The 15,432-nt window shown below is 45.1% G+C and overlaps 3 protein-coding genes across 3 annotated transcripts; all 3 read left to right on the forward strand.

Moving 5' to 3' along the window:
- Positions 1 to 1,520: 1,520 nt before the first annotated feature.
- Positions 1,521 to 3,358, forward strand: LOC106649052 (zinc finger protein 182-like). The gene is made up of 3 exons (XM_023458212.1): positions 1,521 to 1,654; positions 1,730 to 1,841; positions 1,925 to 3,358. The coding sequence occupies exons 1-3, from the start codon at positions 1,620 to 1,622 to the stop codon at positions 2,993 to 2,995; spliced, it is 1,218 nt and encodes a 405-aa protein (XP_023313980.1). The 5' UTR covers positions 1,521 to 1,619; the 3' UTR covers positions 2,996 to 3,358.
- A 1,013-nt stretch (positions 3,359 to 4,371) lies between these two features.
- Positions 4,372 to 11,241, forward strand: LOC106649175 (multidrug resistance-associated protein 4-like). Its single transcript, XM_014366456.2, has 10 exons — positions 4,372 to 5,009; positions 5,354 to 5,461; positions 6,146 to 6,256; positions 6,324 to 6,458; positions 6,548 to 6,990; positions 7,596 to 8,212; positions 8,274 to 9,169; positions 9,342 to 10,809; positions 10,883 to 11,089; positions 11,158 to 11,241. Exons 2-10 carry the CDS (start codon positions 5,388 to 5,390, stop codon positions 11,218 to 11,220), a joined length of 4,014 nt encoding a protein of 1,337 aa, XP_014221942.1. The 5' UTR covers positions 4,372 to 5,009; positions 5,354 to 5,387; the 3' UTR covers positions 11,221 to 11,241.
- A 1,454-nt stretch (positions 11,242 to 12,695) lies between these two features.
- On the forward strand, positions 12,696 to 15,432 carry LOC106649202. Its single transcript, XM_014366489.2, has 2 exons — positions 12,696 to 14,027; positions 14,089 to 15,432. Exons 1-2 carry the CDS (start codon positions 12,863 to 12,865, stop codon positions 14,838 to 14,840), a joined length of 1,917 nt encoding a protein of 638 aa, XP_014221975.1. The 5' UTR covers positions 12,696 to 12,862; the 3' UTR covers positions 14,841 to 15,432.

The following is a 15,432-nucleotide window of genomic DNA, read 5'->3' on the forward strand; positions in this document are numbered from 1 at the left end:
ACGAGCAATTCTACAAATCATGAGGCTAAAAATTTGAGTCTGAAATCGCGATTAAAATGTTCGTTGTTGGATTATCATGCCATCGATATCCTGGAAACATGAGAAATGCGTAAATTAAGGAAATTTTGATTGTCATACATTGTCTACAGATCTAGTTGGAGGATTTCAAGTCAATTTCATTCCTTCAAACTTTATTGGAAGTCCCAACTTGTATGTCCTCAACAAATGCAGCCAAGCGACAATAATTCAAATTTCTACTTCAGCCTTGAATTTCAAGGGGTTTTTCAAAGAATCGATCATATACGCCTCGCAATTGCTGACGCAATTAAACTCATTATAGTCGCACGAATTTTCTCTCTCTCTTTCTCTCCGATACGCACAAGTCTGCATTAAATACGCATTCGCGTGAATTGTATGCGCCCAATTGACACAAATAGATAAGGGGCCGCCGTGGCGCGCGCGCGATTCACCTTTAAGATTATCGCGAGCGCGACGCGTACTCGACTAATTTGTCATATGCGCGCGAATCGCGTCGCATTTTTTCATATTTATTGTATGCATGTACAGCGGCAAAAGATATATATGTAGGCAATTTGTCGCAGCAAATACAACCGATTCCGAAGGATTATATGTATGGCTTTGGCGCTGCTACCGACGACGCCGCCACCGATCGAGCGTCTCAATCATTTTCAATCAAAAGTATTAGAAGGGAGCTTACGAAGCGCTCAGCCGCCTTTGCCGGGAAGATTGAAGGCAATTAGTGCTCTCGGCTGCGAATTGAGAAGCGCCGAGCGTGCGACATGGAAATGTATATAAAGCAATTCTCTCTTGTATTTAATGTAGCCCGCGCGGTATTATTCATGTTTATTTCATCATTCCCAGATTCCAAGGTTTCAGCGCGGCAGAGAGCTGTTTAAGATTTATTCACGATAAATTATCGCAATCATCTTCGGGAAGGTCGAGTGCGCGCGTAAATTTACACGAATCGAATGAAAAAAATCATGGGTATATATGAGCGATTTTATAAGAAATTCTTAACGTTCGAGGCAAAAATTGCGATTGAAATTTTTGTTATTTGACTAATGGGTGAATAATTGGTCATTTAATTCGCAGAACCATGGTACAATCAAAATTTAGATCTTGAATGCAAAAAATCGTGTTTTCCCATAATTTTAATGACTATACATGAATGGCTGATAACTGTTAACTTTAAGGAAAAATGTTTATTCGTCGAGCAAAAACTAATTGAATATGTAATGTGCTCATTAATACACTAGTTTTGCTTCGTTTACATTGATAAGTTCGAGATTTCAAAACACAAAATTTGAGCCGAATTATTTGGAGAAACTAGCCAACAGCGCATAGATAAATTCATTTTCCATTGTTTACGTTGTGCCTCGCATACATGACCTCTCGATGGTTGACCGGCACGCGGTGCATACCACGACGGCGCTACGATACGCGAGGACTTATGGTCGCAAGTAATCTTCGCATAGACGCAGTTTTGCATATTACGAGCACAGAACAGCCCTCCTCGCTAATCTTGTAGATTTTAGTTAGTTTCGTGAGTAAATTCATCACAAAAAGGTTAATTGTTAACGTAAATACAAGTACAAACAATGGAATCCAGTGACATACTTGATTCTGCGGTCAGGTAATTTTCATTTTTTCAAAATTGAAATGTAAAAACGTTACAACATAATACTTAATCTCATTGAGGTTATTTCAGGGTAAAAGAGGAGTCTCGCGACGAATCATTCATTGAAAATGATTACGAGACAGGTGACGAGAAACCCGATCTGAAAAACTTTCAACTCTTACCATTTCCACCAGAAAATTCAGTAAGACTTGATAATTATATGTAGCTTGTACAATAGATCTTTTTTAAATGAAAAATTCTCACATAGCTTCAATTCTTCTACAGATCCAAACGCTTCGGAAAAGTGACATAAAATTTGAAAATAAACTCGAGGACAACGTGGAAATAGTCGTTGAATGTGAAGACGTCAAGCCCAACTTTGATTTATTGACAGTAAAGAAAATGAACGATAATTCTCAAAATCACGTGCGAAATGTGAAGGATAGTGATGATTGTAAAACTCAAAACGCAATTAAAATAGAAAACGTGAGTGAAATAACACAGGAATTTGTTGGTGACACTGTTCAAGAATCGAATTTGAATGTCGACTGTGGACTTTTCGAACGAAATATGAACAGAAAAATTTCGAAAAAGATTAACAGCAAACATAGACTCGAATCAAACATCCTTACAGTTCATAACGATTCAACTTATTCATGTAAAATGTGTGGAAAGAAATTCTCAAAAAAGGGTAATTTAAAAATTCACTTCGATGGAATACATAATGGTGTCAAACATGAGTGCGATATTTGCAGAAAGTTATTTACTCAGAAAAGTGGTCTCAAAAGACATATCGATACGGCGCACAATGGTATCAAATATACGTGCAACACATGTGGAAAGGCATTCGCTGAAAAACCAAATCTCCGAATCCACATCGATGCGGTACACAGTGGTATCAGACATACGTGCGATGTATGTGGAAAGACATTTACCCAAAAAGGTTATCTCAAAACCCACATCGATGCGGTGCACAATAGGATTACCCACTCATGTGATATTTGCGGAAATTCATTTACTTGGAAAGTTAGTCTCAAAAACCATATCAATGAAGTGCATAATGGTAACAAATATGAGTGTGATATTTGCAGAAAGTCATTTACCCAGAAAAATAATCTCCAAATGCACTTTCAATCAGTGCATAATGGTATCAAACATAAGTGTAATATTTGCGAAAAATCATTTCTACATAAGAGTAGTCTTAAAATCCACATCGATTCGGTGCATAGTGGTATCAGACATACGTGCAATGTATGTGGAAAGACATTTACCCAAAAATGTCATCTCAACACCCACATGTGTTTGTGCGATGCACAACGACGTGTCACCCATACATGTAATATATGCGGCAATTAGACATTCACACATAAGAGCAATCTCAGCGGTCACATTGATTCGGTGCACAGTGGTGCCTGATATGCATGTGAGATTTGTGGTAAGAACTTCTCAAGCAGGGTTATCTCAAAGTTCACACTAATTCAAATCTTAATGGTGTCGCATACGCATAAAGAAATATTCAGCGAAGAGTAATCCCAAAAACACATAGGTGGTAAAATTCCACATGCACGCGAGAAAAAATTGAACAGAAAGGACTATTTCAAATTTCACACTGATACACCCATTGATTTCATCATAAGATCCTCTAATATTATTTCATTATATGTAAAAAAAATGTTCAAGTTTTGAAAAAGTCAATAAATTTGACGAGGAAAATGTAGCACGTTATCAATTGTAAAAAAATAAAATCCTTGAAGTTGATATCGATTTAATGATGTTACATACTTTTGCAAGCTTTGTTACCGTCCATTAGAAGCGCAATGCTTCAAAACTGTTTACGTTATTTAGCTAATTAATATTCACTCATATCACAACTTTGTATAATGTAATTTTTTCGAACGGTAAAAATTATTATTTATGCATTTGATATCCCAAAACCAAAAAGAGAGTTTAAAATAAAAATTTCAATCGTAATTTTAAATCTTTTTTCTACAGAATCGCTCATATAATCCTGTACTTTTTACCATCGAAATAATAATCGCGCGAATTATAAAAAACGAGGACGCATAAATATTATTAAAAATGTCGAGTCACTCGGCTCGAGCTGTAAACGCGTACACAACTATTATAATATTGAGCTTAAAACGCCGGCTTCGGTCGCTGACATTTTTACGACTGTATCAATCCTCTCTCTTTAACATTTTTTGTCGACGCTCTCGTGTATAGTTTTTAAATATAGTAAGCCATCGACTCCGCGCAGTCGAAAGTCCGCAGACTCTATATAGCGAATAGCGTGTGCTGCACGTGGTTCGGCGACGCCGCCGCTGCCCTACTCTCCATCATTAAATGTATTCGCGTTGAACTTGCTGCGCTAAGTTGAAACACGATATACCCACGCGTATTGTATAGATATAAATTTCTGGCGCATACGGTATAGCAGCTGCGTGTGAGAAAGACGCGCTGCACTCATTATAAAACTGCACTCGCGAGCGCGCGCGCAAGTGTCTATATACACACGCCCGACTCGGTGTGTCTGTGCTCCAAAGTGTGCGCGTATATAGATGTATGTATTAAAAGAGTTGCGATATCTTTAACTCGGGGCACAACAGTCCGACGAGCCGAAGAGCGGCAATAGTGTTGACCGGCTCGGGCGAGCGTGAGAGAGAAAAGCAGCTCGCGGGCCGTTGAAAGAAAAGTTGAATTCATCTCGCCTCTCTCTCTTCAGTTGTGTTGTGTATACAAACTCGACCCCGGCGAGTCAAGGCTTTTCCATATTAATACAACATAAAAGTGTGTGTGTGATTGTAATATATGTGTTGGTTCACGGGGAACTCGGCAGCTAAAAGTGCCAACAGCAGCAGCAGCAGCAGCAGCAACGTTGTGTAATAAATACGCTCGACCAGTGTCAGAGGCCACTCTGGTCTACTCTGTGCGAAAGAAAAGCGAACGAGACGCGTTTATAATACATATATTTATACACATTATACGGACGAGCGTGTACGCGTGTACACTATAAACACAGGTCGTCGTAAATAAATACGCGCGCGCCGTGTACGTTCTAAACTGTCTCTCGCGCGCGCGCTCTCTACTGCCGTAATAGCGCCTGCAAAAATTCGACTCGTGTGTGTGTAACTGCCTGTTAATTCGTGCGGTGAATCAAAAGCTCTCTCGCGGTGGAGAGATTACGATAAGGTGCAACGAGACGCACGTGATCGCAGAGTTGTATACGACGGTGTCATAGCGTTGCAGCGAGGCCAGTCCGACTCGCTAAACAAGAAGTATAAGCTACATTGCGAGGCAATGTACTTAACCGAATTACCTTTCGCTGTGGACCGTTGACCTTCTCCGGAAGAAAACAAAATACCCGATTAACGTAAGTTCTTTATATACTTTGATTTTTCTCGCTTATACTCGCATTATCGTTGTACGCGCGTGTGCAGTGTACGTCGTAGTCGCGATCGCGTTCATTATTTTTCTCTTCTACTTTTCGCGATAGAGATTACGATCGAGACACGATAATGCTGCAACGAACCCATTGCCACTGTCGCGCGTGCATCGTATGTACCTACGAGTCGCGCTTATCGAGGCGCGCGCGTGTGTATATTACGACTATACGATGCAACTGCGCGCAATGTCGAGCGAGAGAGACAAAAAAAAAATCAATCGATGATTGTTATTATCCAACGTGTGAATTAATGTAGCGTGCGTGTGTTGCAGCGACGATAAAGGAACATTAAGAAATTAAAACGTCATGGACGACAAGATACACAAGGGAGTGATCAATCCCCGGCTCAAGGCGAATCCGATCAGTAAGCTGTTTTTCGGGTGAGTATCTTCCAGCGTGATTATATGTGTTAGTTTACGTAGATATTGAAATTATGCAACATCGTCACTTTGACAGCTTTTCTCTGATTTCAAAGATGTTTTCACTTCGCTCGTTATGATATAGAATCGATTTCTGTATTGTTTATATTTTCTGAGAAATATCGACTTACGCGTACGAGATGCGAAACTCTGATTTTAAATTTTTGCGGGAAGCCTGTCTATATCTGAACGGTAAAATTACATGCAAAATTACATGATTCTAAAAAGGAATTAGTTGAACGCGATACAGATGCACGTCCTCGTTATGGTATACTTTATATGCGAGCATTTTCATAAATACATAATAAAACCGCGAGTCGACGTTATAAACGTCTCGCTCGCTAGAATGAAAAATGACTCGCGCGACAATGATTCTCCACCACCACGGCATGTATAGGCGACGCGAGAGAGAAGAGAGCAAAAAAAAACAATAATAAAATGTGCGTGTACCGAGCTTACGCAAGTGGAATGCGACCGAGTTGGATCATTTGTCAGGCACTTTTGAAAAATTGCTCGCTGATAATTTTTCTTTTCTTCCTTTTTCTTTTTTTTAATTGAAGTAAAAGCTCGTATCGTTATCGACTTACTTCGCGTTGCCCTACTTTTCAACTTGAAAATATATCGTTAAACTTACTATTTTAACAGCTGGTTGATACCGATATTCTGGCAGGGGAGAAAACAGGACTTGGAGCCGGAGGATCTGCACGCGGTTTTACCATGGGACAAGAGCGACCTCGCCGGTGCCGATTTACAGAGGTGAGTGTTGCATAACTGGTTTTTTCAAAATTGATAACGATCGTTTGAATTTTCGTATTCTTGCCAGACAGTGGGAAATAGAACTTCAAGAATCCGCAAAGAGAAACACGAAGCCGAGCTTGCAAAAAGCGATACGTAGAACGTATTTCAAGGAATTCATGTACAATGGATTGTACGCGGCGATACTGACCATAATGGTCAAGTGAGTACACACTCGATACGCATCGACTCAGTCCATAGTCTCGAATAAAAAATGAAAAAAAAAAAACTATTTTTTCTGTTCGCACGCAGAATGCTGCAGCCGATCGCGCTGGGCTTCTTGATCAGGCATTTCTCCACGACGACGGAGCGCGACGATCCCGACTCGATCGTCAAGGCCTACTACTTCGCCACCGGGGTGATAGCCATGACCCTGTTCGAGTCCATCATATTCTGCCACGTGACGTGGAGGCTGCGCGAGCTCGGCTACAAGCTGCGAGTCGCCAGCTCGGCGATGATCTACAAGAAGGTGCTCAAGCTGTCGTCGGAGTCGGCGAGCCAAGCGGGCGGCGGCACAGTCATCAATCTGCTCACCAACGACGTGGTGCGCTTCGAGCAGATGTTCGTCTTTCTGCATTACTTCTGGCTGATGCCGCTGCAGGGACTGACCGTCTGCTACTACCTGTGGACGGAGATAGGTACGCCCGCGCTGCCCGGGGTGCTGTTCATGGTCTTTCAGACGGTGCCGTTTCAAGGTAAAATAGAATATTACTTTTAAAAATAAAGTACCTTTTCAAAATTGTAAGGAACTATTACCTGTATATTTTTTAAACGAGAAATTTTTGCAAATAACTTACGATAATAGTCATTTTGATCTTCATTTTGACGCATGTTAACCACATGTAATTTAATTCCAAGTTCACAATTTTTTTTATTATAGTCTATTTTTTGTAAAATTTTTTTTATTCAGAAAATAACAAGGGTCGTTATATCCTATAGTTGTGTAAAATACTTCTCTGAGGGGAGAAATTTTATTCAATCAATTAAACGTTAATTATATCATTGAAAAAATATATCATTGCAACTATAGCTCAAGTCAATTTCATAGTTACAATTTAACTAATAAACTTTAACTTACAATCATAAAAAAATTAAATTTGATAAAAAAAAAAGTAAATTTTAAAGTTTATTTTTAATAACTTTAAAATTTAACAGTTGAACTGACTATTATCGTAATGATATATTAGTTTAATTCAACTAAATCTGACGATGAATATTTCATACATTCAATAAAATTTTCTCCTCGGAGCTTATATGTACTGAAATTTCTCTCAAATTCATTCATTTATTTTTTTCTCAGTCTACTGGGGCAAAAAGATCCACAGCCTGCGCAAGATCATCACGGAGCGCGTGGATCTGCGCGTGCTCCACATGAACGAGATCATCAGCGGCATACGCGTCATCAAGATGTACACCTGGGAGAAGGTCTTCAGCAAGATGGTCTCCGAGGCTCGTCGACGCGAGCTCAAAGTCATCGCGTTCACCAATTACATGAAGGGCGCCACCTGGGCCTCGTTCTCGTACGCCCAGCGCTCGGCCCTGTGCGTGACCATCCTCTGCTACGTACTGATGTCCGGCCGTACCATCAGGGCGGACATGGTGTTCTCGATCGCCCAGTACTTCAGCACCCTGACCCTGACGATGGCCGGACTGTTTCCGCGCGGCCTCAACTACTACGCCGAGGCCGTAGTGACGATCAAGCGCGTCCAGACGTTTCTGCTGATGGAGGAGAGCGGCTCCAAGGGGGTGGTGCCCTGCCGCGACGAGGACAACGCCCTCGAGCTGGACAAGGTGAGCGCCTCGTGGTCCAACAAGAGCCAGACCGACAAGGAGATCAAGCAGATGGTCGTGGAGCTGGACTTGGAGGTGCCGCAGGGAGAATTGATCGGAGTCGTCGGTAACGTGGGAACGGGAAAGGTACGAGGTTTTACCTTTTTTTTTTACGTTCGATCTTTGAAGGGTTCGTTTATTTCGCCAGAGCACGCTATTGAAAATAATCCTGAACGAGCTGAAGCCCAGCAGCGGCGAGGTCCGCCTGGGTGGCACGGTTTCGTACGCCGCCCAAGAGCCCTGGCTGTTCAACGACACTGTGCTCAGCAACATCCTCTTCGGCGAGCCCTACGACGAGAAGCGCTACCAGCAGGTGGTGAGCGCCTGCTGCCTCGAGGAGGACTTCAAGCAGCTGCCCCACGGCCATCTCACCCTCGTGGGCGAGAAGGGCTCGGGGCTGTCGGGCGGCCAGTGCGCCCGCGTCAATCTCGCCCGGGCCGTGTATCGCGAGGCCGACATCTACCTGCTGGACGATCCGCTGGCCGCGGTGGATCCCGCGGTGGCGAGGTCGCTCTTCGACCGCTGCGTGCTGCGGCTGCTGCGCGACAAGACCCGACTGCTGGTGACGCATCAGACGCAGTTTCTGCGCGACGTCGATCGCATACTGCAATTCGAGGCGGGCCGCGTGGCGTTCGACGGCGCGCCCGACGACTCGGCCCTGGAGATGGCCGAGAGGATTCGCCAAAACTCGATCGGCGAAGGCAGCAAAGAATTGATCGAGCTCATAAGGAAGATGTCGATTTGCGAGGTCAAGAGTGAGGACGGAAAGAGCGTGGTGGACGACGACGACGACGACGCGGAGCTGAACATCGAGGAACACACCAAGCAGCAGCAGTCGGCGGCGGAGACGCAGGTAGGAGAAGGCGACGGCGAAGACGAGCCCCAAGAGACGCAGGAATTCGTGGCCAAGGGATCGGTGTCGAATTCGCTGTACTGGAAGTACTTCAAGGCCAACGGCTCGATTTGCATGCTGATCTGCCTGGCGCTCATGTACGTCGTGGCCCAATTGTTCAGCAGCGGTGCTGATTATTGGGTCGCCTACTGGTGAGTCGGATATCGATTAAACTTTCTAAACTATGATTTCAAATTATCGCCATTGAAAATTTTTTTGGCAAAAAAAAAATTTATTATGCAGCGATTAATTTAGTAAAATAAAAGTAATTTTCTTTGGCATAGTTTAGTGATTATAGTGTAATAATTATTTTTTTTAATCCAGGGTAAAACACGAAGCCGAAGTCGAAAAGTATTACAACCTGACGCTCGCCGTCAACACCACTCTGCCCCCCTCCTCCTCCAAGCCCGAATCCTCCAGCTGGCATCTCTATCTCTACACGATCCTCGTGATGGGCAGCGTCTCGCTCACCATCGGCCGCAACATGCTCCTCTTTCGCATCTGCAAGGACTCGTCCTTCCGCATCCACGAGATGATGCTGGGCTGCCTGATGCGCGCCCCCATCAGCTTCTTCGATCGCAACCCGTCGGGCCGCATCATCAATCGTTTCTCCAAGGATCTGAGCGCCGTCGACGAGACGCTTACGCAGGCGATGATGGAGAGCTTCCAGGTGCTCTCGATCCTGATCGGCGTCGCCGTGCAAGTGCTCGTCATCAACTGGACCCTGATCTTGCCCATGACGGTGATGATCTGCATCCACCTGTATCTGCGCTTCGTCTACCTGGCGACGGCGCGCAGCGTCAAGCGGCTCGAGGGCAACGCCAAGAGCCCCGTGTTCTCGCACGCCAACTCGACCCTCCGGGGTCTGCTGACCATCAGGGCCTGCCAAGCCGAGCGCATGGTGACGAAGCAGTTCGACGATCATCAGGACTACCACACGGCGGCCTTCTCGCTGGTGCTGTCGACCATGTCGGCCTTTGGCTTCTGGATCGATCTCGTCTCGGTGGCCTTCGTCGCCGTCGTCACCTACAGCTTCGTCATTCTCAACGACTCGGACGGCGGCAAGGTGGGCCTGGCCATCACCCAAGTGCTGGCCATCACCGGCGTGCTGCAGCACGGCATGAAGATGGCCGCGGAAATGGTCTCGCAGATGATCAGCGTCGAGCGTCTCTTTCAGTTCACCAAGCTCGACGAGGAGGGTCCCTACGAGACACCGAATACCGAGCTCGTGCCCAAGGACTGGCCCAGTCGGGGCGAGGTGCGCTTCGAGAAACTCTACCTGACGTATCAGGGCTCCCAGGATCCCGTGCTCAAGGATCTCAACATCGTGATCGAGTCGGGCATGAAGGTGGGCATCGTCGGGCGCACGGGCGCCGGCAAGTCGTCCCTCATCGCGGCCCTCTTCCGTCTCACCGCCACCCGGGGCAAACTCTACATCGACGGCGTCGACACCGCGAGCATAGGGTTGCGCGCTCTGCGACGCAAATTGTCCATCATACCGCAGCAGCCGATGCTGTACACGGCCTCGCTGCGCGACAATCTCGATCCCGAGCACAAGTTCGAGGACAGCGAGCTCTGGTCGGCCCTGAGGGACGTCGAGCTGAACAAGTCGTTCACCTCCCTGGATCAGCAGATCGAGCAGAGCGGCAACAATCTCAGCGCCGGTGAGAAGCAGCTGCTCTGCTTGGCCAGGGCCATCGTGGAGAAGAACAAGATACTGGTGCTGGACGAGGCCACGGCCAACGTCGACCCCGAGACGGACAAGATGATACAGAGGGCCATCCGGAGTAACGTAAGAACGATTCACGTCGCATTTTTTGTCGTAACACTGACGTAATTTTACCTTCTTTTGTTTATGTTCGCAGTTTAAAAATAATACAGTATTAACGATCGCGCATCGGCTGAACACGATCATGGACAGCGACCGAGTCCTCGTGATGGAGTTCGGCTGCGCCGTGGAGTACGGCCATCCGTACCTGCTGCTGACCGAGATGGAGAACGGATACTTCTCGGACATGGTGAGAGAGACCGGCGACGAAATGGCCCACAAATTGCGACGAGTGGCGGAAAAGGTGTGTAACAAAAATCTTTTGACCCGCAGCGTTTTTTTATACATATTTTTTCGCTTTTGCTTACGCAGGCTTACAAGGGAGAGCCGTTGGAAGGTGAAGAGATCGACGCCGGCAAGGATAAGGACGTGTGAATTTTTATCAATTTGAATTGACTTCTCAGCAAGAAGAATCATAAAAATCATCGAGCTTTTTAATAACCAAAAGTTTAATCGTCTCATTTGAAAAAGAAAGAACTGTTTTTTGTGACATAGGTTTTACATGTGCGATTGTAAATAAATGTAAATAAGTATATTATGTAAAATAATCGTTCGCGACATATTTTTTAAACGGATTTAAATTAAAAAAATAACAATTTATATATCATCTTTGTCGTTGTATACGTTCTTCTTTGCCGCCAGGGGGTACAAATGTCGCGTAATTCGATATTACATGCATGAAAATTCTACTTTCTCGACTGGAAGTAACGAAGAAAACATATATCACAGCATTTTTATCATCTTTTTTCAAAGACATGCTTAAAAATGTTGTTCTTTCTCGATATACACAATATTATTGCAGGATACGTATACTACATTCACGTCAGATTCCAGCCTATATGCAGTTTAAAACATACCTGTATACGCGAATGTGTAAGCCACATACACGTCGAGCTTTACATATTTGTAGCTGCCACACACACAACATATGTTTTATTGGCAATATGAAGCTCGGAAGTGCAATACGCCCGCTGCGGAGAGCAAATATTTATTTGGCATAAATTAATGGATACCCACAAATTGCGACGAAAAGGTGTGTAACAAAAATTACATAGTCGAAGCAGCAGCAAAAGTCAAGCAAGCGTATGTATTCATTGGTTTGTAACAAATTTCGGTAGACCCCTTCTCTCAGTTTTTTAAGTGCTGCAAGTTTATATGTCAACGTACTGTACGCATGGTGCGTTTTTGTCGTGACTTTGTGATTCGCATTCATATGGGAGTTCTATGATAGGCTCGAAAAATTGTTTTTTAATTGAGCACAGTTGGAAATTTTGGTTGACGTATTTTTATACTATAGATTAAATTTCTTACAGATGAGTACTTTTGTCGGAGATCCTTTTTTTACAGAATTTATGTTCCTTGTTCTTTTTGCAAGTTTCATAGTACTTTGGCCTCGCAGGAAAAAGCCACATCTGGGTGCCTTTGGAATAACGAATTGAACAATGATTTTCTCGAGTAGGTAACTCAGCCAATTGAGTTGGTAACCTGATTGAAGAATCTAGCAAAAAAACCTGAACAAAACCTTGACTTTTCCGTAAAAATGTATTTTTATACCATTGCTCGTTCATATTTAGTGCATTTTAAATGCATAAATGAAAAATTCCCATTCAATTTGTCCAACATGAGCCAAATTGGAATCGGCCATTCGTACGCGAAACTCTGAGATGCTCGCGTCTATAACCGCGGGATTCGGAGAGGGAAAGGCGAAAATACGAAGGGATATCAGCAAAAAGTGTCAACAGTTTATAAGCGTGTTTCGATTGGTCGATAGCTCGGCGCGACACCACGGAAATTTCACAAATCTCCGATTTCAAATATACTCGAGCATGTCGTTGACACAGCTTCGATCGAAACTGTCATTCCGGTGCTCGTGGTCGCGCTGATCGGATCGGTGTTCGGTGTGTGTGTGTGTGTGCGTGTCGCGCGCGCGGTGTTCCGGTACTTTTAAACTAAAAAAATTGCCTCGTCTCGGGGCTTCGTTTTTTTCTAACTAACGTCGACGATCAAAAAACTCAAAATGGTCAACGTGCAGGACGCGTTTCGAGATACGTATCTGCGTCATCACCGACATTTGCTGGGCATACCCGACACAAACGCCAGACTAAGGGAATTCGAGGGATTGTACAAGAGATCTTTGCGCGACCGCGACCCATTGAGGGTGGCGGTTCTCGAGGAGTTGATCACCAACCAAGAGCTGTTCCCGAGAGACGACGACAAGAGATTCTTTCTCAAGCTCGCTCTCGACGAGTACCACCCGAGAATACTGGATCGGCTCGAGAGCATAGAACCGGTGAACAACTTCAACAGCAGCTACAACGTGCACATACTCGACGCCGACTACGACGACAAGTCCGCGCTGCATTATCTGGCCGACAGGTACGAGGCGGCGCAGTCGTTCGACGTCAAGCGGGAGTGCTACAATCTCATGTCGTTTCTCTTGAAATACGACCACAAGATCGTCAAATCGGCCGTGAACCCGGAATCCACGCAGAGACGCATGAGGATCTTCATCGACCGGCTGGGCTACAACTATCTGCACGGCTGCTGCCTGGTGGGCAAAAAGGATACCATGGAGAGATTGCTGTTTCGCAAACTGGTGGACGACAGTCTCATGCGCAACCATCCGCGCAGCCCGCTGCACGTGGCCGCCCAGTACAGGCACGCGGCCTGCGTCCAGGTGCTGCTGGACTGCGGCGTCGACCCGAACTACCAGGACCAAGAGCACTCGACGGCCCTGCACGCGCTCTCGAGGCCGTGCATGCTGCGCTGCCAGTGCCGCGCCCCCGAGCTCAGCTACTGCGACTGCCGTCGACAGGTGCTGGAGATCGTCCGGATGCTCGTTGAGAAAGGGGCGAACCTCGAGGCAAGGAACGCAAACGGAGACACGCCTCTGAGGGCTGCGGTCTCGCGACTCGATGTCGAGGTCACCAGGGCCCTGCTCGAGTGCGGCGCGAATCCGCGAAGTTTGATTACTAATGGTAACGACCGGACTGTGTTGTTCGACGCGGGATTCACGGCCCTCGAGACGAGGTCGTACCCGCTCACCTTCAACATCATCGAGTTGGCCAAGTTGTTGGAGTCGAGGAACATCGCGCTGGAGCTCAGCGCTAGATTGAGGATGGTCAAATGTTGGATGAGGGTCCGAGGAAACGAGGTCGATCATCTGATCCCCGATGATACCGGTACGTCATTCGAGTTATTCAATTACGGAGTAACTTTTTATTCGTTCGTTCTTTCGTTCAGGCCACGTTCAACAAGATCGATGCATCTTGGTGGAGATCAAGAAAAAAATAAAACTCTACGAGGGGCTCGCCTTTTGTCAAGACGCTCTGCGTTACTTGCAACAGCGATGCGCGAGTTTGGAAGAAAAACTGTCGCGATGCAATCCTCCCTGCCCGCCCGTTGGCCCCGAAGAGCTCGTTATCGACCCTTGGATAAAAGAAGTTCAACCGCTGTACCAAATCATCCTGACCCAATCGGATGAGAAAACGAAAACGAAGACGGAGGTCTCGCTCGCTCGGCTCTGCGAAATTAACCATCTCGAGAGCGCCGAGCTGTTGAAAAACCTAAAGGATGATCCCTGCGCGACGATCGTCGGAAAGACGGCCGAGTTGAGCTGCAATACCGCCTTCGTGAACGGCATCGTGAAGAGACGCGTCGCCAACAACCTGATGAGGCCGGTGTTGAATTTGGACTACATTGGACGTGACCTGTTCATGACCGAGGCTTACAACTTGAACATGACGAACGTCCAGTGTCTCGAAGTGGCCAAGAGCATGCCCAGAGAGTGGTTGTTGCGCTTGTTCCAGCAGACGAACGTGGATGCCATGGGAAAATTAGCCTGGAAAATCGAGAGGGATTATGAAAACGATCCGCGGGCCGAGCGTCGACTGTGGACGAACCGGTCTTTTTTTACCGATGAGAGTAAAATCTTCGAGTGTCTCAGGAACCACTGTAGGGCCGTGGCAAGATACGGCCCCTATAGACTTTTTTAACGAGAAAAATTAGTAAAATTTAAGGCGTACGCGTAAGAATTGCGGCGATGAAAGAATCGAAGAAGAATACAGTACACCTGTAAAATCCATTTTTAGCTATTTCAGTAGCTATTTTTTGTACGCGTACATTTTTTATAATGAATTAAAAATTTTTAATTGTCAATGAGGTTCAGTCATATTTCTATGAATGATCTCAATCGATTTCTTACGATTACGTTTGATTGTAAATAAATACAAATTAGGGTATTATACACTACGATTTATGCGTTATATTTCGAGTGAATTGACACGATGGTGAGAGTAAAAGGAGTAAAGAGGATAGGGCCAAGTTGACAGAGTATAGAGAAGACAGACAAACGACGTATTGTAATTGTAAATAAGTGTGAATGTTAAAAGTAGTATTTGTGTATTTAGAATAATGTTCAAGTCAATAGGTAACTGTATCTGTGAAAACAAATTGAAATAATGTATGAGGTAGTAGTGTATAAGTTAAATTGTAAACAATTGAGAAAACGTAAATATTGTGACAGAATATGTAAAGTCCTTTTTTGTGCCTATAAGGTTGAAATAAATAAATATATGAGACTGTAAA

Source organism: Trichogramma pretiosum, unplaced genomic scaffold (assembly GCF_000599845.2).
Source record: "Trichogramma pretiosum strain Unisexual culture from Peru unplaced genomic scaffold, Tpre_2.0 scaffold17, whole genome shotgun sequence".
In the NCBI taxonomy this organism is placed as follows: domain Eukaryota; kingdom Metazoa; phylum Arthropoda; class Insecta; order Hymenoptera; family Trichogrammatidae; genus Trichogramma; species Trichogramma pretiosum.